This window comes from Lithobates pipiens, unplaced genomic scaffold, assembly GCF_037356315.1.
Source record: "Lithobates pipiens isolate NorthernLeopardFrog02 unplaced genomic scaffold, aLitPip1_a1.2 Scaffold_44, whole genome shotgun sequence".
In the NCBI taxonomy this organism is placed as follows: domain Eukaryota; kingdom Metazoa; phylum Chordata; class Amphibia; order Anura; family Ranidae; genus Lithobates; species Lithobates pipiens.
This window is the reverse complement of record NW_027507870.1, coordinates 1,764,148-1,788,588: the sequence shown is the minus strand read 5'-3', so window position 1 is coordinate 1,788,588 and position 24,441 is coordinate 1,764,148. Positions and strand designations below refer to the sequence as shown.

Sequence of the window (24,441 nt, the reverse complement as noted above, 5' to 3'; positions counted from 1 at the left end):
AACATAAATAAAATGGTCACTCAAATATTTTCTGCTTCATTATTATGACTATAAAAGTATAGATCTGCATTGACTTTACATTGATGTGTTTCTGATGAAAATATCATGGATTATTGTTCTTACCGATACAGGTAATAGTAGGAGGAGACCACTCCGGGGGGTTGTCACATCTCATTGTGTCTGATGATGGAGGAAATCCAGATTTACATTGTACTCTCACCTCTTCACTCTTGTTATAATACTCCTTGTCTATAGAGAGACTGTCCACATTGTCTATGGTGGGCTTCATACACACAGCTGTGGAATAAGAAGATAAAAGCAGATGATTATACATTATATACAGTGTGAGGAGTAAAGTGATTGTGGGGGATGGGAGGGATCAGGTGATGGGACCTTTCAGTGGTCTATGGACCATGGTCTGACCTCCTCATTATGGGATGTTCCTGGGATCTGTCTGCAGTATTCTATGAAGACCATCACTAGAACCTTCATCAGGAAGCCATCAGTATGATGTATAGTATAGGGGGAGATGTTCTTGGGGAGACATGACTTGCCCAGTTCTAAGATTTCAGGTTGTAAAGCCATTTCCAAGATATTTTCGGGGACAGCAAGCCGAGGCTCCAACTCTGCCCCAGCTGCCCTACACAAACTCAGGCTTTACACAAATTCAACTCTGTCCTGGATCACCAATCACACTTTTCTGTTCCAATAATTTTTATTAAGAAAAAGGGTTTTTAAGCAAACAATGAGGTACGCAATAATCCGAATGCAAATTATACAATGGTGTCACAGTGGAAATTGTCAAAATCGGCATATTCTGATTATAATATAACTCTACCATAACATAGTTTGTGTATATGACCATCTTCAGGGAGGGCTAGATGGTGACATGTGAAAAGCAAATAGCACAACAGTCAAGATCATTATCATTGTTCACTGCAAGCAGAGTCAGAAACTTTATTCGTATTTGGTTTCAAGGCAGGAGGAGGGAGAAAGGGAGAGCGGGAAAAAAAAATGAGGGGTGGTGGGAAAGGGGCCTCCTGCAAGATAATGTATACGTGTTTAAACCAACTTTGCCTACACTAAGCCAAAGAACACCATGTTTCCGAGTATAGACCTGGCTAAAGGCACGTACACACAATCAGACCGGACAATCTGCCCGTGTGTGGGCTCCGGCGGACTTTTTTTCCCCAAAAGTTCGGCGGACTTAGAAAGTAGTTTTGACTCAAAAATTGTCTGCCGCACTGCGAGATGAAATGAACGGACTTTCCCGCACGGAGAAAAGTCCGTTCATTTTGAACGCGGCTTCCGGTAGATGGGACTAGCGTAGGAGGTCAATGTCGCCACCTCCATGGGCGAGATTGACACCTCATTGGGCCCGTCACCTGGTAAGGACTTAAAGGGGAAGCCCTACGCCGAAAAAAACGACGTGGGGGCCCCCCCCCCCTAGGTCCATATCAGACCCTTATCCGAGCACGCTACCCGGCCGGTCAGGAAAGGGGGTGGGGACGAGCGAGCACCTGAGCCGTACTAGGTCGCATGCCCTCAACATGGGGGGGGTCCCTGCCCTGCGGCCCCCCCACCCCAAAGTACCTTGTCCCCATGTTGATGAGGACAAGGGCCTCTTCCCGACAACACTGGTCGTTGGTTGTTGGGGTCTGCGGGTGGGGGGGCTTATCGGAATCCAGGAGCCCCCTTTTATAAGGGGGCCCCCAGATCCCGGTTCCCCACCCTATGAAGAACAGAAGGCGGTGACGACAGAAGACCGGGCCACCACTAATAAAAGAGCTGGAAGAAGGAGCGGAGGCCCGGCAAGAAGAACCGAAGAGGGGGCAAGACCCCCGAAGTTGGAAGAAGACCCCCGGGCGGTGACGAAGAGGAAAGCCGGGTTCCTCTAATAGGAAAAGAGCTAGTAAAAGAGCAGAAGATAGCGGAGGAGTCCGGCGAGAAGACCCCTCAAGACGTAAGAAGACCACCGGAGCTGTGCAATAAATCATTTTAAAAACATGTGTTGTGTTTTATTTTTACACTTTTTTTTCACAGGTGAATGGGTAGGAGTATATGGTACCCCAATACTCATTCACATAGGGTGGGGGCTGGGATCTGGGGGGCTCCCGGATTCTGATAAGCCCCCCGCCCGCAGACCCCGACAACCAACAGCCAGGGTTGTCGGGAAGAGGCCCTTGTCCTCATCAACATGGGGAGAAGGTGCTTTGGTGTGGGGGGGGCGCAGGGCCCCCCTTCCCCAAAGAACCCCCCCATGTTGAAAGCACGCGGCCTGGCATGGCTTGGGGGGGGCGCTCGCTCATCCCCACCCCCTTTCCTGACCGGCCGGGTAGCGTGCTCGGATAAAGGTCTGATATGGACCTAGGGGGACCCCCATGCAGTTTTTTCGCTGTAGGGCTTCCCCTTTAAGTCCTTACCAGGTGATGGGCCCAGCGAGGTGTCAATCTTGCCCATGGAGGCGGCGACATTGACCTCCTGCGCTAGTCCCGTCTACCGGAAGCCGCGTTCAAAATTAACGGACTTTTCTCCGTGCGGGAAAGTCCGTTCACTTCATATCGCAGTCCGGCGGACAATTTTTGAGTCAAAACTACTTTCTAAGTCCGCCGGACTTTTGGGGAAAAAAGTCCGCCGGAGCCCACACATGGGTGGATTGTCCGGCGGACTCTAGTCTGATCGTGTGTACGTGGCATAAGGCTGCCTTTAGCCAGGGCTTCCCCTTTAAGTCCATACCAGGTGACGGGGCCAGCGACGTGTCAATCTTGCTGCCGAAGGTGGCGACATTGACCTCCTGCACTAGTCCCAGCTACCTGGAGCCACGTTGAAAATGAACGGACTTTCCTCCATGTGTGGGCAAGTCCATTCAATTCAAAAGTCCGGCGGACTCCCGCCATAGTCCGGTCGTGTGCGGACAGGTCTGCTCGTTTGGAAAGTCCGGCAGACTTTCCGGCGGTTTGTCCACCAGACTAAGTCCACCGGATAGTCTGATCTTGTGTGCGCGGCATTAGCCAGCCCTGGAAGATTTGGCTGCTCAATGACCAGGCCATTTTTTGCGACTTGGCACTGCGTCGCTTTAATTGACAATTGCACAGTCGTGCGCTGTTGTACCCAAACATCGATCATCTCTGAGGTTTTGAAAAAAAAACAATATTTTGTACTTTTTGCTATAATAAATACCCCCAATTTTTTTTTTTTTAAAAGTAAATTTTTTTCCTCAGTCTAGGCTGATACGTATTCTTCTACATATTTTTGGCAATAAAAATTACAATAGGCGTATATTGATTGGTTTGCACAAATGTTATAGTATCTACAAAATAGGGGATAGATTTATGGCATTTTTATTACTATTTTTTTTTTTTACTAGTAATGGCCGCGATCTGCGATTTTTATCAGGACTTCGACATTATGGCGGACAGATCGGACACTTTTGAAACCATTGACAATTATACAGCGATCAGTGCTATAAAAATGTACTGATTACTGTGTAAATGGCACTGACAGGGAAGGGGTTAACACTAGGGGGCGATCAAAGGGTTAACTGAATGAATGAGTGAATGAATGAAATACTTGTATAGTGCACAATGCGAACTGAATCGCCTCTAGGCGAACTGTGTTCCCTCACTGTGTGTTCTAACTTTAGGGGGAGGGGACTGACTATAGGAGATGACAGATCTTGGTTCCTAGTTATTAGGAACTCACGATCTGCCTCTCCTCTCCTCACAGAACAGAGATTTGTGTGTTTACACACACATGTTCCTGTTCTGCCCTCGTGCCCGCAATCGCATGCAGCCGGTGGTCATTCCAACTGCCGGCCATGAGCATAGGCACCCCCGCTGTGCAGCGGGCACACGCGCGCCTGCTATCTCGCTTAAGGGAGCTGACATACAGCTACGATGGCTTGTGGGTTTGCGCCAACCTGCCGCAGTATGACGGTGGCTGGTCTGCAAGCGGTTAATGCCCACCCGCAAACTTTTAGGTCAAACTTAGAAGCTATAGAAAAGGTTGAAAGGCAGAAAAAGATAAGAACAAAGAGGAATTGCCTCCGGTCCCCTCACTCCAGAACACCGATTATACCCCCCCCCACACCCTTTACAGGGATTGAAGATATTTAATCCAGGGGTTCCAGACCTTTTCAAAACGGTGTTGTTGGTCGTGAAGAATGTTAGCTAATTTTTAGTTTAGCATGATCCAGGATATTTTGTTTTCACTCATTCTAAATTTATCAGAGGAGTTTTCCATGCTCGCTCTATGGTGATTTTAGCTGCCAGAAAAATAAAGCTGAGAGTCTTCAGATTTTTAGGTAGCTCACGCGAAAGGTCGGAAAATAGTGCCGTCTTACCATTTTTAGGAATATTCAATCCAGTCACCGAATATACTAAACGAAATATTCTTATCCAATACTGTTTCACTTTTGGGCATGTCCAAACCAGATATGGAGCATGCTTCCCTCCTGGATGCAGCCCCTGAAACAGAGAGGCGAAGCATCCGGATCAATTTTGCTGTGTCGGGACAAGGTACCATTGTGACAAAACGTTATAATTCGCCTACACCAGAGAAGTATTTAATATTCCCTTTTGCACCATGGTCGACCATTGGAACCAGGCTTCCTTGTCTAAAGTCTCCCTCAGATCTGCCTCCCAAGCTAATTGGTAAAAGAGCTTAGAACCCTGATCCGCAAACAAAGTATACAACTCTGAGATGCTTCCCCCAGGCCTACTAAACATTTATTTTCGTAAAATGTCCATGTGGTAATGTCAACCTGGTCTCGGCACAATGTCTGTAAGTAATGAGTAATTTGGCAGAGTCAAAATGTCTCCAACGGGGGCATTTGTACGGTCTCCAGAAAGTAAGATGGCTTTCTAATACCTCATTGATCTATAAAGTGAGCTATCCGGTAAAGGCCCTTGTTGATCCACCATGTGAACTTTTTCAGATGTTGCCCAGGAGGGAATTGGGGATTCCTGAAAATGGGGGCCACTGGGGTATGGGGTGACTTCATATATTTTACACACCATGTCCCTGAAACTTAAGGAATGTGAAAGGAGGGGCTAAGAATGGCGCTACGCTCCTTAGAGGGTATCCAAGGAAGAAGATCAATGGGGAGCGAGATACTAGATTGTGCCTCTAGTTTTACCCAGTCAGGTTGGTAGGTCATAGAAAGAATTCGGTAAAGCTTCACCAATTGGGCTGCTCTATAGTAAAAATAGGGGATCCCAGACCTCCCCGCCATTTTGAGACAAACAAGGAAGAATGAGCCAACCTCCAAATAAATTTAAAGACTATGGATTGGAGTTTTTCTTCTCCTATTTTGCCCATCCAAGAGAGAGTATGGTTCTGCCAGATCTTCAGATCTCCTACTATAGAAGAGAGAAGGGCAACATAGTTTGCCTTAAAGTAGAGACATTTGAAGTAAGTTTTATTCCCAGATAAGGGAGGGCCTACGTACACCACTTGAAAGGGAAGGAGGCTTGCACAGAGGTTAGGGTCGAGGTTGAAAGGTTAACATCTATTGCCTCCGATTTAGATTGGTTGATATTTAGGCCCGAGATCATGCCAAACTTGGATAACAGTGAATACAGATTAGGCAAGGTTTGTACTAGGGTCAGTAATAAATAATAAGAGATCATTCGCAAATAATGCACCTTTGTGATCTCTTCCTCCGCTGGACACACCATGGATGTTGGGGTTAGACCTGATGGCAATAGCCAATGTTTACATGGTGACAACAAAAAGGAGGGAAAGAGGACAGCCCTGGCTAGTTCCTGTTTGGATTTGTAGCGATTCCGAATTACGTCCAAAAGCTACAATGTTAGCTGAAGGATTGGTGTACAAAGCTGTAAGTAGGGAAATTAATTTAGGCCCAAAGTTCGATCTCCTTAAGATCTAGAATAAGAAAGGCCAGGATAAAGAATCGAAGTCCTTGTGAAGGTCCAATGATAACATTCCTCGTCTGAGGCCTAAACCATCCTAATTAGAATGCAATAGGGATATGAGTTCCTTGACTGCAAAGTTATAACATTGTGTAAAACAGGGGTGCCCAACCAGTGGCCCGGGGGCCACATGTGGCCCGCGGAGCACTCTGATGTGGCCCACGACCTCCTGCTCTGGGATGGCGAGTTGGCAAGCCCAGATTGCAGGTTGTCTTCCCACCATGCCAGAGCATCAATTTTGTGAATGAAGCTAGCGGTAGAGGAAGCAAGCAGCTGCAGAGTAGTGCCGCATAAGCCAATGCTTCCTGTATAGCACTGGCTCCTGTCATAGGTGGAGTGATACCAAATGCACTCTACCTGGGACAGCAAGTTTATTACTAAAATCAGTGTATATATGGACATATCTGTTCTGCAGTGGTTACTGGGCTGCTTTTAAACTGATCCACAGGTGTAACTTTGAGAAAGTGCATCACACCTGCAGGATATGATAGAATTCTATGGCAAAGTACAGCTAACCTGCAGGAAAGCCACAGGTGCGGGCAGACCGCAGACCATCAGTGTAAAAGTAGCCTTAGGCCCCTTTAACATGATTTGTCTGACCCAAGCAGACCCTCCATTCACCTCTATGGAGCGGCAGATGGCAACAGACTTGTCTCCGTTTACACCTGCCTCCTTCCAATCGGATCTGCTAAAAAAAAATGGAAAGTGGATCTGTCCCCTTCCATTTCATCAGATGAGAGGGCCCATAGAGTAGAGTGGGCTGTGTCTGTGTCTGCTTTGCATACGCAGAGTGGACGCAGAACTGTCATCTGCTCATTGTGGCCCGTGACTGGTTACCAAGTAGCTTAAGTGGCCCTCGCTCTTTAAAAGGTTGGGCACCCCTGGTGTAAAGGATCGTTAAAAGGATCCTGCTGTGATCCCGCAAAAGGATCTACATAAGAAAGGGGGTAGGCAAAAATGCCAGCTGAAGGGGCTATTTGAAAAAACAAAAATAAGTTATCATCCTCCTCAAGGGGGTCTGGATTTAAGCTTGGCCTGGCTTCTGGTTAAGCACCAAACCAGTGAGAAAGTGAAGTTGCGAATGATGAGGTGAGTCCCCAGGATTTGTGGAAAGAAGACCCAGCTTCTTTAGCAGGACTTCACCATCATGGAAGGTGGAGAAGGAGTGTTTCTTGCATCGGTAGGTGAAGGCTAGACAAAAGGGGAAGGCCCAGTGATATTTAATTCCATTGGTTATAAGAGGTTGCAATAATGGTTTAAGCGCCCTATGTTTTTGGACCATTGTAGGGGAGATAAAAAATCTGAATAGGATGTTCCCAAAGGTATAGATCCATAAATTCTCTGGCCTTGACCATCACTTCTTCCTTGACAGAATAGTAGTGTGGCTTCACTATGATGTCACGTGGTAAACCATCAGCTCGGGGTTCAGTTAAGGCCCTATGGGCTCTATCCAGCTTTAATTTATGTGAAGGGAGATCCGGTAAGAGGGGAGAGACCAGTTTTTTTGTGACCGCCATGGAATCCATAAAAGTCTCAAGAATGCCACGCACTCTAAAGTTATAGCGACGAGAGCAGTTTTCCAAGTCATCAATCTTATTAAGGGCTTCTTCCAATCGCTGTTGCAAGTCTTCAGTGCAATTTGTGTTTTGGTTGGTTCTGCCAATGGTGTCATCCAGTTTGGACTCGATGGTCCCTATGCGGGCTCCCAATTCCTGGAATTCATATTTCAAATCAGATGTAATTCACTTGCTAGCCTTTTCCAACCCCTGATCAAGCAATGCAGAGAATTGTTCCAAAATAACAGGGTCCCCTGAGTATTCCCATGGTGGGACAGTGGGGGAATTAGGTGTAGAGTAAGGGCTCTCTTTCCAAGCTTCCCTGACTGAACATTGTCTCACATAAGGCTTTATACATGTCAGAGTTTTGTGAGGAAAATAAGTCATCTGCTGAGGAAGATGCAGAATTGTGGGTAGAATAATCCACCAGCTCATCTGTCCGGTCCGCCGGCGGGGCTTCCTGGGACTGTGTAGGAGGCTGTGGCTGCTGTGCATGTGGCAGTGCCAGCGTCATCTTGTCAGCCTGGGAGCTCCCGAGATCATCTCCCTATGTCAGCTGGGAGGAGGTTTTCAGCCATGGGATGCTGCTCAAGAGTGTGGGGACCAGGGTAGGTAGTGTGTACGGGCACGATCGATGGGTGTCTGGGTCAGCGGAGTTAGGCTGGCATGGAGCGGAGACAAGAGCTTAAGCTTCTGCCATTTTCAGCCACATGAATGCGCCTCACCAATCAAACTTTTAATAAAATATATGTAATATGATTTGTGACAGACCGCCTGGCACCCTGCCTGGGGACCTCCACCAAACAGTGCACCTTGCCCCCCAGACCCTTCCAGCAACCCGAGAGCTAATACCAGCTCTTTTTCCTCAAACATCATACACATACAAGATGCTGAGGTAAAAATCAAAGGAATGACCCTTTATTAGAACTCAGACACATATTTTATACCTCCCAGGAGGACATTCCCCTGCTGGAGATGTTAGCATGATAATGCAAACTTCAAACAGAAATCCAATTATCAGCTAATAACTAACAGTGATTTAATTAAAGCGGGATTCCACCCTAAAGTGGAACCTCAGCTGATCGGATCCCTCCCCCCCTCCGGTGTCACAATTGACACCTTTCAGGGTGGAGGGGGGTGGAGATACCTGTCAAAGACAGGTATTTTCACCCACTTCCGGGCATAGACTCCCGTGGGAGTCTACGCCATTTCCTGCCCTGCCGCGCTGTCTGCTGGGACACACACGGGTCCCAGTGACAGCGCGGAGATTTCCTATTGCGCGGTGCGGCTCGCGCATGCGCAGTAGGGAACCGGGAAGTGAAGCCGATTCGCTTCACTTCCTGATTCCCTCACCTAGAATGGTGGCGACAGCAGCCGAGAGCCGAGCGATCGATCGGCCTCGGCATCGCTGGAACCCGGGACAGGTGAGTGTCCATTTATTAAAAGTCAGCAGCTATAGTATTTATAGCTGCTGGCTTTTAATATTTTTTTTTTTGGTGGAATCCCTCTTTAAACAGTAAATTAATTAACATAAACATATACAAATCCCACAATGGATCAGTAAGAAGGTAAAGCGGACACAATACTAATCACAACTCCAAGAGGATTAGCAGACAGAGAGAAACAATGGGTGACTCATTTAACAATGAGGATGCACACACCTAGGGGGCACACAATGGGAAATTATACAATGTGAGAAAGACATTTTAATGGAACAGATTACACATAGCTAGGGCAGCCATCAGAAACTTTTGGGCCTCTTACATAGCTTTAGACCTGGACCCCCCCCCCCCCCCCCCCCGAGCCTGACCAGTGACCACCAACATTTCCCAGGGCTTGCCTATGGGCCATCCAACCGAATCCACACACATTGGCCACCTCAACTGTTGGCACTCAGCCCCCCCCCCCTTAATCCTGTATATATGTCAGCCCCCCCCCCCCCCCCCCACACACACACACACACCTGTATATATGGCAGCCCCCCTCACACACACACCTGTATATATGTCAGCCTCATACACACACCTGTATATATGGCAGCCCCTCTCACACACACACACCTGTATATATGTCAGCCTCACACACACACACCTGTATATATGTCAGCCCCCCATACACACCTGTATATATGGCAGCCCCCTCACACACACACCTGTATATTTGTCCAACCCCCCAAACCTGTATATATGTCAGCCCCCCTACACACACACCTGTATATATGGCAGCCCCCTTCACACACACACCTGTATATATGTCAGTCCCCCCCATACACACACACACACACCTACCTGTATATATTTCAGCCCCCCCATACACACCTGTATATATGTCAGCACCCCCCTATACACAACTGTATATATGTCACCGCTCCCACACACACACACCTGTATATATGTCAGTGCCCCCCCACACACACCCGTATATATGTCAGCACCTCCCCACACACACACCTGTATATATGTCAGTGCCCCCCCCACACACACACTTGTATATTTGTCAGTGACCCCCCCCCACACACACCTGTGTATATGTCAGCCACCCCCCCCCACTCACACACGCATACACCTGTATATTTGTCAGAGCCCACCCCCCCACACACACACCTGTATATATGGCAGCCCCACATACACAAATCTGTACACACACAAGTCTCTGGCCCCTCCCTGTACACAAACAGCCCCCCTCCCATTTCTTCACAGCCCCTTCTTGTAACATCCTACCTGGTCCCAGCTCGTTTTTACAGAGCTGACATGTTGTTGAGAAGCATAGTACAGGCAGACTACTGTTACACGAGGGGTGCACATGCACATAGTAGCCAGAGGTGGCAGTAAAGATGTCTAAAATCAATGACACGAGAACTGCAAAAACTGTGAGATTGTTTCTGTACTGCACAGCATGGATCCCCTTCACCGGTCCTTCCTTCTTCTGACCCAGAGCCCCTTACAGTTGTAACGGCTGTACTCCCCTGATGACGGCCCTGCACATAGCAGCAGAAGACACCAGCATCAGGTTGTTTTAAGCTGATTAAAATCTTCTGCTTAGAGTCTCTGAGTCTAGGAGGGGGTTGAAGCAGTCATTTCTCGTTTGGGCACAGAGGCCCCAAATCTGTATCCAGGTCCTAGGTTCCCAGAGTCTGTGTTTTGGGAAGACATGGACCCGAATTCAAAGCAAAACCACTCCAAAGGACCCCCAGGCACATACCTCCCAAAGAATAGAGCCCTCAAAAGCCAGGGCCCATAATCATTATGCAAGAGGCCACCCTGCAGTCCCCTCCAAAACCCCTGTCCTGTTTGGGTCTTTCACATCACTCTCAGTGAGGGGACTATCTGTGTTATCATAACAATTGTTATATTTAACCACTTGCCGCCCGCCCTATTACAAATTGACGGTGGCAAAGTGGTTTCATTATCCTAACCTGACGTCATATGACGTGATTAGGATAATGAGCCGCTGCGCGCCCCCGGGGGCGCGCATCGCGGCGATCGTTGTTGCGGGGTGTCAGTCTGACACCCGGCAACTACGATCTCGGTAAAGAGTCTCCGACGGAGACTCTTTACCATGTGATCAGCCGTGTCCAATCACGGCTGATCACAGTGTAAATGGGAAGAGCCGGTGATCGGCTTTCCCTCACTCGCGTCTGTCAGACGCGAGTAGAGGAGAGCCGATCGGCTGCTCCTCTGACAGGGGGGGTCTGTGCTGATCGATTATCAGCACAGCCCCCCCGAGGATGCCCACACTGGACCACCAGGGACACCACTAGACCACCAGAGAAAAGGTAATAAAAACCCACAATCCTCCCTAGACCACCAGGGTGCCAGTCAGCACAATGGGTGCCAATCAGTGCCCATAATGGATGCCAATCAGTGGCCACAATGGGCATCACTGATTGGCATGCATTATTGTTTGGCACTGATTGGCATCCATTACTATAACACCGATGCCGCCTATGAGTGCCCACCTGTGCTGCCTATGAGTGCCCACCTGTGCCGCCTGAGTGCCCACCTGTGCCGCCTATGAGTGCCCACCTGTGCCGCCTATGAGTGCCCACCTGTGCCGCCTATCTATGCCCACCTGTGCCGCCTATCCATGCCCACCTGTGCCGCCTATCCATGCCCACCTGTGCCGCCTATCCATGCCCATCCGTGCCGCCCATCCGTGCCAGCTATCAGTGCCAATTTGTGCCACCTATCAGTGTCCGTCCGTGTCGCCCATCCGTGTCGCCCATCCGTGTCGCCCAATCCGTGTCGCCCATCCGTGTCGCCCATCAGTGCCGCCTATCAGTGCCACTTCATTGGTGCCACATTGGTGCCCATCAGTGCCACCTTATCAGTGCCCATCAGTGTAGCCCCATCAGTGCCCATCAGTGAAGGAGAAAACATACTTATTTACAAAGTTTTGAAACTGAAACAAAAAAAAACATTTTTTTTTTCAAAATTTTCGGTATTTTTTTATTTGTAGCGCAAAAAATAAAAACCGTAGAGGTGATCAAATACCACCAAAAGAAAGCTCTATTTGTGGGAAAAAAATGATAAAAATTTCATTTGGGTACAGTGTAGCATGACCGCGCAATTGTCATTCAAAGTGCGACAGCGCTGAAAGCTCAAAATTGGTCTGGGCAGGAAGGTGTTTAAGTGCCCTGTATTGAAGTGTTTAATGTTTATAGCACTCACCTATACATTTTGCTTCATAATCCCACCCGACGCCATTTTCACGATTTACACATGTTATAGTGTCATGAGATGGTCGGTATCCGGTCTCACATTGTACCTTCAATGTATCACCTTCACTATATAATGTCTTCTCTTCAGATACAACATTATCTGGTTTCTGACAACCTCCTGTAAATTAATCAAAATAATTTGACTTTAATTAAATTAGACTTGAATGATTTTCTCATTCTATAGAAGAGAAGGTCAGTTCCCCTTGTTTGAGGTTTGAACTGAATTGGGATAATATTACAGATGTATATGTAGCGGCCATAACCCTTAATGGGGCGGCCTTGACTTTTGGGCTTACCGGTTACCTCCGCTTGGCTTGTTCTTCCACGTCTAGGGTTTCCCAGGGTCAGTACCCAACAACTTTGGACGCTGACACCATAAAAGTCCTTTAGAAAGGTTTTTATTTGCAGGGGTTACATCCAACAAGCAGTCTCGTATGGAAACAGAGGGCCAAGGGTGAAGATACTCAGGCACCTTGAACTGCTAATCATCAGAAGGTCTCTAATACAACCCAGAGAGTAGCCACTCGCAGCTGGGCGCTTCAAGGCTGAACAAATCTCTAGCCAGAGATTATGGCAGTCAGCACTTTGATCCAGAACTTACAAAGTCTCTGACATTGAATAAATTTGCAACCGAAAGTGAACAGGAACCTTTCCTCAGTACCTGGAACGTTCTCTGTCTCCTTGGCAGTACTGGAATTTGTTTAGTGTCCTTGACAACCCAGCAACCAGGCACCTCTTGGTATGCCAGCTTGTTGGCCCACCTCCGAAGAGTCCTCCCCCAGTCACTTACATGAGCTGCGGCACCCCTCCAAGTTGAGAGCACACCCGGACGCCTTGAATCCTCCCTCAGTTACTGCGCCTCGGACCAGCCGGTTCCGAGACTCGGGAACATATGGATCCTTACCCCAGACCATGCGGGTCTAATGGGGCTAGTTAACCCGACCATGTTGCGGGGCGGCACACGCTCCCGTGACCGGGACCCCTTGCGGGGCTACCCCAGTCCAGATCCAGGAACAGGCAGCTATGGGAAGGAACCCTGAACACGTGACTTCAACATCTTAAGTACCCTTCCCCAGACTCCTCAGCGGGGCCAGAGGCACCCACTGATTGGCTCCGGGGAATGCTGATACCTAAAGCGTCCAACCAGGCCTGGTTCTGGGCCTGTCATGTGCACCTAACTGTACACATGATCAGGCAGAACTCCAAGCCCTTGTACACACGGTCGGACATTCCGACAACAAAATCCGTCGGATTTTGTCCAACGGATTTTGTCCGAAACTAGTGTTGCATACCCACAATCGGACAAAGTTGTCGGAAAATCCGATTGTTCAGAACGTGATGACATTATTTAGTTACAACGGGGCTACGTTCAGGCTAGTAGCCAATAGCTTTGGTCTAGGAATTTGATCTGAGCATGCGTAGCACGTTGTCCGATCGGAATTCTCTACAAATGATCGAATCATGTTGTCGGAAATTTTTTATATCCAGCTCTCAAACTTTGTTTGTCGGACATTCAGACGAAAAAAGTCAGATGAAGCCCACACACGGTCGGATTATCCGACAACATAGTCTGATCTGACATTTTCCGTCGGAATGTCCGACCGTGTGTACAAGGGCTAACACAGCCCAGCCAAACTGTTGCCAAAGTTAAACCTACACAATCAGCCCTCAGAACCCCTTTACTGTTCTGAGGGAAAAAACAAAATTTGTACATAGCAGACACCTTGTCCAAAGTGTTGACACTACATATATATCTGGAGAATGATTGGCTGCGTGTGACAAAAGTTTTTTTTCTCATACTTTGTACCTTTTAAGTATGCTTTCTCAGCCTCCACGTGAGTCAGGACAGGTTGTGTCACCAAAGCCAGTTTCTGGCTTAACACACACTAGTGCCACATAGCGTCTTCACTATTAGATACTGTGATTCTAATTCACGTGCCAAACTATGCTATATAACCCGACCATCAAACCTACAGTATATGACCAAAACCCACTGTGTACAAATCCAACTCCATAAAGACATAGTGTGACCAGTTTGGTGTGGAGGAACATGAGTATCGTGCACAGAGCCCTGACCTCATCCCTACTGAACACCTCTGGGATGAATTGGAATGCCATTTGTGATCTCATCCATCATCAGAACCTGACCTCACAATTGGGCAAACATTCTCACGAACACTTGAAAAAAGCCTTCCCAGATAAGAGGAGGATGTTAAAGTCCCAGAGGGGAGCTACTCCACATTATTGGCCATGGTGCTGGAATGGGATGTCATACAAGCTCCTATAGGTGTGCTCCTGCATGGAGCTCTGCCTCATCCCTACTGAACACCTTTGGGATGAGTTGGAACACCAATTGTGAGCCAGATCTTCTCATCCTACATCAGTACCTGACCTCACACATGGACACCCCTTAATATCTTGTGAAAAGTCTTCCCAGAAGAGTGTAGAATATTATAGCTACAAAGGGGGAACAGCTTCATAATAATGAACATGGGAGGAGGATTCCATATTAATACCCATGGATGCAACTACCAATATGAATTGGATTGGAATGGAATTGGAATGGGAATGTCCAACAACTTATACATGTTGATGGTCAGGTATCCACAAATGTTGTCCATATAATTGTATGTATGTAGGTCATGGAAATCTATAGATAGGCAACTCCTATCCTCATATTGATTGGTGGTTCCAAATTGAAATCACCAAAGGAAACAGACACAAAAGATAGACTCCGCATCTTTCCAAATAACTGTTCTTTATTATGAAGCAATTGAAGGTTTTTATACACATGATTATGTAGGTATCCATTAATATTACAATTGTACGTTTATGGTAACAAGGGGCATAACATAGGCAGACTAATGCTGCGTACACACGATCAGACTATACGGCGGACTTAGTCTGTACTTTTGAAATGAACGGACTTGCCCACACATGGAGGAAAGTCCGTTCATTTTGAACTCGGCTCCAGGTAGCCGGGACTGGCGAAAGAGGTCATGTCGCTGGCCCCATCACCTGGTATGGGCTTAAAGGGGAAGCCCAATGCCGAAAAAACGGTGTGGGGGTCCCCCCCTATGTCCATATCAGACCCTTATCCGAGCACGCTACCCGGCCGGTTAGGAAAGGGGGTGGGGACGAGTGAGCGCCCCCCTCCTGAGCCATACCAGGCCGCGTGCCCTCAACATGGGTGGGTGCTTTGGGGAAGGGGGGCTTCTTCCGACTTCGGGGGTCTTGTCCCCCTCTTCGGGGGTCTTGCCCCCCTCTTCGGTTCTTCTTGCCAGGCCTCCACTCCTTCTTCCAGCTCTTTTACTGGCGGTGGCCCGGTCTTCTGTCGCCGCCTTCTCTTCTTTTCTTCTTCTGTTCTTCTCTTCTTCTGTTCTTCTTCCTTGACTCGCCGCTGTCTCTGGCCGTAATGACAGGGACGTGTTGCACGGCGACTTATATAGGGACAATGGGCGGGGTCACCGGGTGATGTCCCTGCCCATTATGATGTCACAGTCCCAGCATCCTCTGCCCAAAGCACCCCCCCATGTTGAGGGAACGCAGCCTGGTACAGCTCAGGAGGGGGGGGGGCGCTCACTCATCCCCACCCCCTTTCCTGAACGGCTGGGTAGCGTGCTCGGATAAGGGTCTTATATGGACCTGGGGGGACCCCCATGACGTTTTTTTGGCGTAGGGCTTCCCCTTTAAGTCCATACCAGTTGACGGGGCTAGCGACATGTCAATCTCGCCGCCAAAGGCGGTGACATTGACCTCCTGCGCTAGTCTACCTGGAGCCGTGTTCAAAATGAACGGACATTTCTCCATGCGGGGGAATTCCGTTCATTTCAAAAGTCCAGCGGACTAGCACACACACGGCCGGATTTGAGTCAAAATTACTTTCTAAGTCCGCCGGACTTTTGGGGAAAAAAAGTCAGCCGGAGCCCACACACGAGCGGATTGTCCGGCGGCCACCCACCCCCAACAAAAATGGATATGGGATCCCTGGAGCCCGCCAGCATCTGAGGCTGAGGGGTATGCAATAACCAACAACTTGGGGACCTAGTATCACCTAAACAGGAATTTATAGTCTTCTGTATGTTAGTACATAGCGAAGATGTATGCGCCAATCTTAACATATTCTGTTTCTGTATATCTGTCCAACTCGGGTTTCCAACTCCTTAGCAAAAATCTAAGGCCTGCGGATACATTGAATTTATTCAGCAGTTTATAAGAGGTAGATAGGAAGCCTCTTTCCATAAGCTGTTTATACCAAAGAGATTCAAAGTCGGTGAGAGGTTCCACCGTTTTACTACCCCGTAGGTGAGCAGTACAGAAGTGTTGCAATTGTTGTCATCTCCAAGCATCCATTGTAAATTCACCGCATACCTCTCAAAGGTCCCTCAATGGGCACAGTCTCCCATTCCACATAAGCTTAAGGCAGCTGGTGCCTCTGTCAGTCACCCAAGATTAAAAAAAATAAAAAAAGACAGTGACTCAGAGAGGGGAAACCACCCAATGTTAGTAGAGGGGAAGTTAATGGACAGAGAGAGCTCCTTGTTTAATAATTAAGTTCCAAAGCTTTAAAGTATGGGTAGTGAGACAAGAAACAGAGTTGGAAAGTCCCCATAATGGATAAGGAACACACGGGGCTTGAGCTAAATCATGACCCGCCAGTGTCCCCTCAAGTTTCACCCAGGCCTTTTGAGTAGTGTGATGTCTCCAGCTGAGGATCTTAGTTAGGAAATTGCTATGGGGCAGTTGCCTTACGTCAGGGAGACCCAGTCCCCCATCTAGTTTAGACCTCGTAAGAATATGTTGGAACAGGAAGGGACCATCCCCAAACTTTTCCCACAAAGTTGGGAGCATGAAATTGTCCAAAATGTCTTGGTATGCTGATACGTTAAGAGTTCTCTTCACTGGAACAAAGGGGCCAAGTCCATTCCCAGATAAAACAACCCCCACACCATAATCCCCCCTCCACCAAATGATTTGGACCAGTTCACAAAGAAAGCTCCATAAAGACATGGGTGAGTGAGTTTGGGGTGCAGGAACTTGACTTGCCTGCACAGAGTCCTAACTCCAACCCGGCTGAACACCTGTGGGATGGATTGGAGCGGAGACTGCTAGCCAGGCCTTCTCATGCAACATCAGCGCCTGACCTCACATTTGCACTTCTGGAAGAATGGTCAAACATTCCCATAGACACACTCCTAAAGCTTGTGGACAGCCTTCCCAGAAGAGTTGAAGCTATTATAGCTGCAAAAGGTGGGCTAACTCAATATTGAACCCTACGGACTAAGACTGGGATGCCATTAAAGTTCATGTGCGTGTAAATGCAGGCGTCCCAATACTTTTGCTAGTATAATATATTATCTAGTGCTTCTCTTGCGCTGGGCATTCGAGGGTCTGTTATCCTTTATTCCTTTAATTTAATGCCCGTAATGACTGGCCAGTCTCTCTACTTGTGCCTACACCAATGATTCTCAACAAGGGTTCCGTGGAACCCTAGGGTTTCTCCAGAGGTTGCTTGGGGTTCCTTCAGCATTGGGCCATTTCTGCCTCTCAGATAAGTTCCCACTGACACCATTGATCTTTTTAGCTCTCTGTAAGGAGGTAATTCTTCCCAATGACCACAAGTGTAAGGACCATTCTTCCCACTGACCATCACACTAATGTATCATGAGTTGTAGTTTTCAAATTTTTAGCCGGGGGTTCCTCGAGACCGGAGAACTTTTTCAAGGGTTCCTCTGTGTCTAAAAGGTTGAGAAAGGCTGGCCTATACCCTCTTGCCTCTAAACTACTATCACAGCAGATGTGTTCTACATACGTATAACCTGTTACCAGCACTATTCTTCCTTTATCTATAATACTCAGATGGACAGTAGACAGTGACGACGTAACATAACCACCAATCAATACAGTTTGATTAAGGGGAGTAAAATAGGTACCCTTTGTCTTGTAAATGGCCTACCGATCAAGAAATGTAAGCAAAGGACTTATCTCAGCCGGTGATTATCAGAAACTCCCAGAATCCCTCAAGCTCCTCATTTCAGATTCTCAGGGTTCCCTGTAAATTTCCTCCTAGGCAAAACTCGCCAACTGTTCCGGAAATATTATAGATAGGCAACTTCTATTCTCATATTGATTAGTGGTTCCAAATCAATAAGTAAGGGACAAACGCAAAGATACACTCCGCATCTTTCCAAATAACTGATCTGTTTAATCGGCGCAAATTACTTTTTTTATACACATGATTACGTAGGTATCACATTGATATTACAAATGTACTTTCATGGTAACAAGGGGCGTAACATAAGCAGGCTAATTCTAATCAGGACTCAAAAGAATGCAAACATATTACAGTGCCGTGTGCACAGTGAGTGCCGTGTGCAATACATAGGCAAAGCTTACAAAATAGAATACAATTGTATACAGAATTTACGATTTCCTTAACAATTGTTACAACATCCATACAAACATTGTTAAATATATGAATATATGAAAAACATAAAGGACCTCCCTCAAATGCCTCCCATAGTGTATACAACGCCAACCCATAACCACATACTGAATGCTAGATTCAATTCCTAAATACTATTGATAGGTAGTTGTCCTCTGTGGGCAGGCCATTCCTCAAAATGTTATGCTGGCGTCCTGATCCAGGGCAAACCATCCTCCAGCACCGGGAAGAAGCAGCCGGAAAAAGAACCACGGACGAAGACTGGTAAGTCCACCCCCACCCCCACCCCTGTCCAGGCCCCAGCCCAGACCCCTGCCCCAGCCCCTGCCTCCAGCACACCCCCACCCACCTCCTCTGTGCTAGAGGTGACCACCCCCACCCCTACCCCTGTCCAGGCCCCAGCCCAGACCCCAGCCCCTGCCTCCAGCACACCCCCACCCACCTCCTCTGTGCTGGAGGTGACCCCCCCCACCCTCCCCCCACCCACCCCGGACCTGTCCTCCCTGGAGGACTTCCCCACCCTCCCTTCCACCCCCACCAGTGGACTCTCAGGAAGCCGGAAACGGAAGCCTAGGAGTCCAACAGCAGAGGAACCCGCTTCCTCCACTAAAAGGCCCACTGGCGACCAGCGCGAAAGCGAGGTACCAGAGCCAATAGTGGAGGACCTCGAGTCAGCGGGGGAGGAAGATGAGGACGTGGGGGGGGAGGTGGAGGTCGAGGCCGTCCCTGAGCCTGACCTCCCCTCCGACCTCCACGTCGTCATCACCAAGACAATGATGGATGCTGTCCTGGAGGAGCTCGGCCTGTCCGAGAACACAGGACAAGCAGAAGAGGCAGCGGAAGACCCCCCTCCGGGGAGGTAAGTTCGGTCCCTTGCCGACTAGACCTCATACCCCTTTTTCATTATGGCAGAGATCTCAATCTTTTCCATTAATGTGAGGAGTATCAAGGATACATCTAGAAGGCAAGCGGCACTGACATTCCTCGCCACTCAGCAGAGTGATGTCTACATGCTACAGGAGTGCGCACTCCCTCCTCTGAGGAGGTACACTCATCTGACCTCCCAGTGGACCCTCGGTCCATCCTACTGGTCCGGGGGTGGCGATTGTAAGTCTGCAGGTGTAGCCATTCTTGTCAGGGGTGGGCGCTTCGCGGTTGACTCCATCCATGAGCTAGTCTGTGGCCGTCTTCTGGTCATAGACGGCTCGTGGGTGGGAGAGCCAATTAGGCTCATCAACGTGTACGCCCCCCCAGATAAGAATGAGCGGCTGGAACTTTTCCAGACCCTGCGGACCCAACTCGTCACCACCAGGGCAGTAGTAATCGGCGGTGATTTTAACTGTCCGATAGAGGAGGATGGGCGCAGCTCCAGCATGTACGCAAAACTTGATGCTACATCCAGGCTGCTCAAAGAGATGATCTCGGAGGCTTCCCTGCAGGACGCCGTGGGATCCATAGGGAAAGGTACCGTGAACTACTCATGGTGCCGTCCCGATGGATCAGTGCGTTCCAGGATCGACTTCGTGCTCACCTCAAGAGCAGTCAAGCATCGCAATTTCTCCATGATCCCCTGCTTTTTCTCTGACCACAGGGCTATTCACTTTCGGGGGGACCTGGGCGAGGGCTTTGCCCGTGGACCAGGCTCCTGGAAGCTGAATAGTACCCTGCTGGAAAATGAGGAACTGATAGGGGAACTCCGGGAGGCCTATGCCACCTGGACGGAGGAAAAGCGATTCTTCGGAAGGGTAAGCGACTGGTGGGAGTTTGTGAAGGTCAAGCTGCGCAGCTTCTTTCAGGCAAGGGGACGACAGCAAGTGTGTGCCAGGAAGAGGGAACTCAGGAGACTGCAACGTCAGTTGCAGTCCCTGCAGGACCTTCACCACTGTGGCTGGGACGTTAGGCAGGACCTGGAGGACACCAAGAAGAGCCTGAAAGGGCACTTTGAGGAAGAATCCAGGCACATTGTCTTCCGTGCCAAGGTGGAGAACCTTGAGAAAGGTGAGAAGTGTAATTCTTTCTTTTTCAGGAAACTCCACTCAGGACACACACCCTTGTCTGAACTGCGTGACGAGACCGGAACACTCCAGAAGGGAAAGGAGGCTGTGATGCAAGTGGTCAGCGACTACTACACCAACCTCTACTCCCCGAAAACAACAGACGCACAGGCAGCCGACAGGTTCCTGTCAGGTATCTCTAACCCAATTGATCCTGCAGGTTCGTCGGACGTCAACGCCCCCTTGGTGTTGGAGGAGCTGCACTCTGCCGCTAAATCCTTTAGGCAAGGCAGGACCCCGGGCTGCGATGGTCTCCCAGTTGAACTTTATGTAACGCTGTGGGATCTCGTAGGCCCGGACCTGCTCGAGCTGTACGAGGAGATGGTGGTGGAGGGCAGAATGCCTCCGACCCTGAGGGAGGGCATGATCACGATTTTGTATAAGCGCAAGGGGGAGAGATCGGACCTGAAAAACTGGCGTCCGATCTCTCTTCTGAACGTGGACTACAAAATCCTTGCCAAGGTTCTGGCCAACAGGCTGAAATCTGTCATCGGACAGATCATCCACCCGGATCAGACTTGTGGCATTCCTGGTCGCAGGATTGCGGACAGCCTCACGCTTGTCCGGGACACGGTCCAGTACATTCATGGCCGCCGTGTGCACGCGGCCCTGGTCAGTCTTGACCAGGAGAAGGCCTTTGACCGTGTCTCCCATGAGTTTATGTGCAACACTCTGCGCAGGTTTGGTCTTGGGGAGATGTTTTGTTCGTATGTAAATGTTATGTATAATGATATTTGTAGTGTGGTGTTGGTGAACGGTTGGAAAACTGACCCCTTTCCAGTGTTGTCTGGGGTCAGACAAGGCTGCCCTCTCTCACCTCTGCTTTTTGTCTGTTGTATAGAGCTCTTCGCCCGAAACATCAGACGGAACCCAGAGATCAGAGGGATCACCGCACCAGGACCAGACAGACGGGAGGTCAAGTGCTCGCTCTACATGGATGATGTGACGGTGTTCTGTGCCGACCGGCGCTCCATCGACATACTCACCCAGACGTGTGAGGACTTCGGCCAAGCTTCAGGGGCAAAGGTCAACTGCGGGAAGTCGGAGGTCATGCTCTTCGGAAAGTGGTTCCTGCCTTCTTCTGCACCCATGCCCTTCAGCGTCAAAGCAGACTTCATCAAAATCCTTGGGGTCTGGTTTGGAGCAGAGGGCGCAGCCCTGAAGTCCTGGGAAGAAAGACTGGCAAAGATGCGACAGAAGTTTGGACTTTGGAGCCTCCGAGAACTCCCCATCGAAGGTAAAACACTGGTACTCCGCAGCGAGATTCTCCCTGTGTTGCAGTACCTCGCCTAGGCCTGGCCCCCCCGGGTTAACACCTGCAAGGCCATCACCAGGGCAGTGTTTCACTTCATCTGGAGCTCCAAAATGGACAGAGTAAAGCGGGCGGTTATGTTCAAGGAACCCCTCAAGGGCGGTAAGGGCGTGCCCGACATCGCCACTCTTCTGAGGGTCTTCTTTGCCTGTAACTGCATCCGCAGAACTTTGGTGGACAGAACTGTAGACTCTGGCGGTAACTCCATGTCCCGTTTTTTCCTCCTGCCTCTCTGGAGGTCCCTTGGATGGGACAAATGGGACAGCTCCACCCCCTACAACTGGGACACTCCTTGGTATTACTTGGATACTTTCAAGTTTATTAAGGAGCAGGGGCTACATGGAGTGAAGCCCGACTTGTGGAAGCCAAAAACTATCCACAAGTTGATCAGAGCATCGGACATTGTTGAGACTGTTCCAGGCCTCCCTTCAGCCACTTGCAAAGTGGTCTGGAGGAACGTTTCTTCAAGGAGACTTACCAACAGGCACAAAGATCTGGCATGGATGGCAATCCAAGGGGGATTGCCACTCAGGACATTCATGCATGCCAGAAACCTGTGCAGATACAGACACTGCCCCTTTTGCATCATCCAGGAGGAAACTGCTCTGCATGTTTTCTGGGAGTGTCCCTTTGCACAGGACCTGTTGAGGGCTCTGGAACCTGACCTCAAAGACTTTGTTCCACAGACTGCTATAACACACTTTGGTGTGTTAAACGGACTCTTTTGTGGGACTCACTCACAAGAGGACATTGATAGTGCCAGGCGGGTGCTGTGTTGCTTTAAGGACGCTGTTTGGTGCGCCAGAAAGCGCCTCATCCACCAGAGGGAGAGGATGTCCATCAAGGACTGCCGCAGACTGATTCACAGTCTGCTCAGAGACTATCACCTGATGGACAACAAGGAGGAAGAAGAGGTCTGAAGATTTCCCCTTCCCCCCCACCCTCCCACCACTATGTACCCTTTTTGGCAGTTCAATAAAGCTTCGGGCCTGTGAACTCTTTTCCCCCTCCCCTCCCCACCTTCTCCAACCCCCCCCCCCATCACACCTGTTGCCCATTGAAATGTCATTTAGATTTTGACTTTGACTGTATGACCTGACATGTACTTTGTAATGGTTTTGGTAATGTTTTTGGTAATGCTTTCAGGGTTATGCGGCGTCATGCATGATGTGATGTTTCGGGGTATTACCACTCTGCACAACACATCAGGCATCATACCGCAGGATGAATGTAATTTATTTGTATGTTTGGAGCTGTATTGTCATGTAGTGTATTTTATGCGCTGTGTCGCAGTACAGTGTGGAATGTACCCTGTTAAAAGTATTTTTTTATTTGTATATTTTCTTGCAAAATAAAGTATACATTTTCAATCAAAATTCCTCAACATGTTTTGCGGTAGTAACCTGCTTCTTCAGGAGGTGAGGGTGGGTTGGGCTACAAAGATGAAACAATTAAATAATTCAAAGTATAAATTAATTACTACACATACAGTATGTAAAACACACAACAACAAATCGCTAATTAAGTTAAGGGAGTTCAACACCAAAATAAAAAAGAAGAAGGAAGGCACCATAGTCTGGTCCGGTGTTTCTCAACCTTTTAGTAAAGGCAACCTTTAAAATTCTGCACAGTCTTGAGGCCCCCATTATAAAATGTAAAAAAAATAATAAAATCGTTTTACATAATGCAGCAACATCCACGCACGTAGGACACGCAACATCAGAGGAGATTTATTCTTTCAAAGCAAATACACCTTTGCACACTGGTACCGACTAGTATTCCCATGTTTCTCTTGCCCCTTAGTTTTTCTTCATTACTCAGATAATATGACTCCAGTGCTGAGAGGGGCAGAGGAGGGGTAAACTAGGATGCTGTGCAGGCACCCAATGTCCTCCTAATCAACCAATGACATAATTGGTTGTTAGGATGCTGGCAGCTGGAAGGTTTTAATGGTGCACAATGAAAACCTGTGGCTTTCTGTAACGCAGAGCTTAATCTACCCGCTGGTTTGTATACATGTTTGGGGCAACTTTTAGGCATTTGCGAAGGCACGCCTGAAGGAACCCTGGTTGAAAAAGGCTGATCTGGTCAAAAACGTGTGTTAAATGCCCCCTTGAGGCAGGTGTGGGAATAACACAAGGTGGCAAGCAATTGCACTGTTATAAAAAAAAAAAAAATACATAATATTAACCTCTTAAGGACCGCCCCGTGTACATATACTGCGGCAGGGCAGCCCTTAAGTGCATAATCACCTATGACATTAATGGCTGTGTGTTGAGTTATTTTGAGGGGACAGGAAATTTACACTGTTATACAAGCTGTACACTCACTACTTTACATTGTAGACAAGTGTCATTTCTTCAGTGTTGTCACATGAAAAGATAGAAGAAAAGATTTACACAAATGTGAGGGGTGTACTTA

General features: G+C 48.5%; 1 protein-coding gene across 1 annotated transcript in view; it reads right to left on the bottom strand.

Annotated features, from left to right (window-relative positions):
• LOC143956838 (uncharacterized) overlaps positions 1 to 24,441 on the bottom strand; it is a 164,353-nt gene that overhangs the window by 83,609 nt on the left and 56,303 nt on the right. The window contains exons 3-4 of the mRNA XM_077467011.1: positions 12,160 to 12,327; positions 124 to 297 (exon numbers count right to left, since the gene is read on the bottom strand). Of these exons, the coding sequence (XP_077323137.1) occupies positions 124 to 297; positions 12,160 to 12,327 (342 nt within the window). The remainder of the gene's footprint in view (positions 1 to 123; positions 298 to 12,159; positions 12,328 to 24,441) is intronic.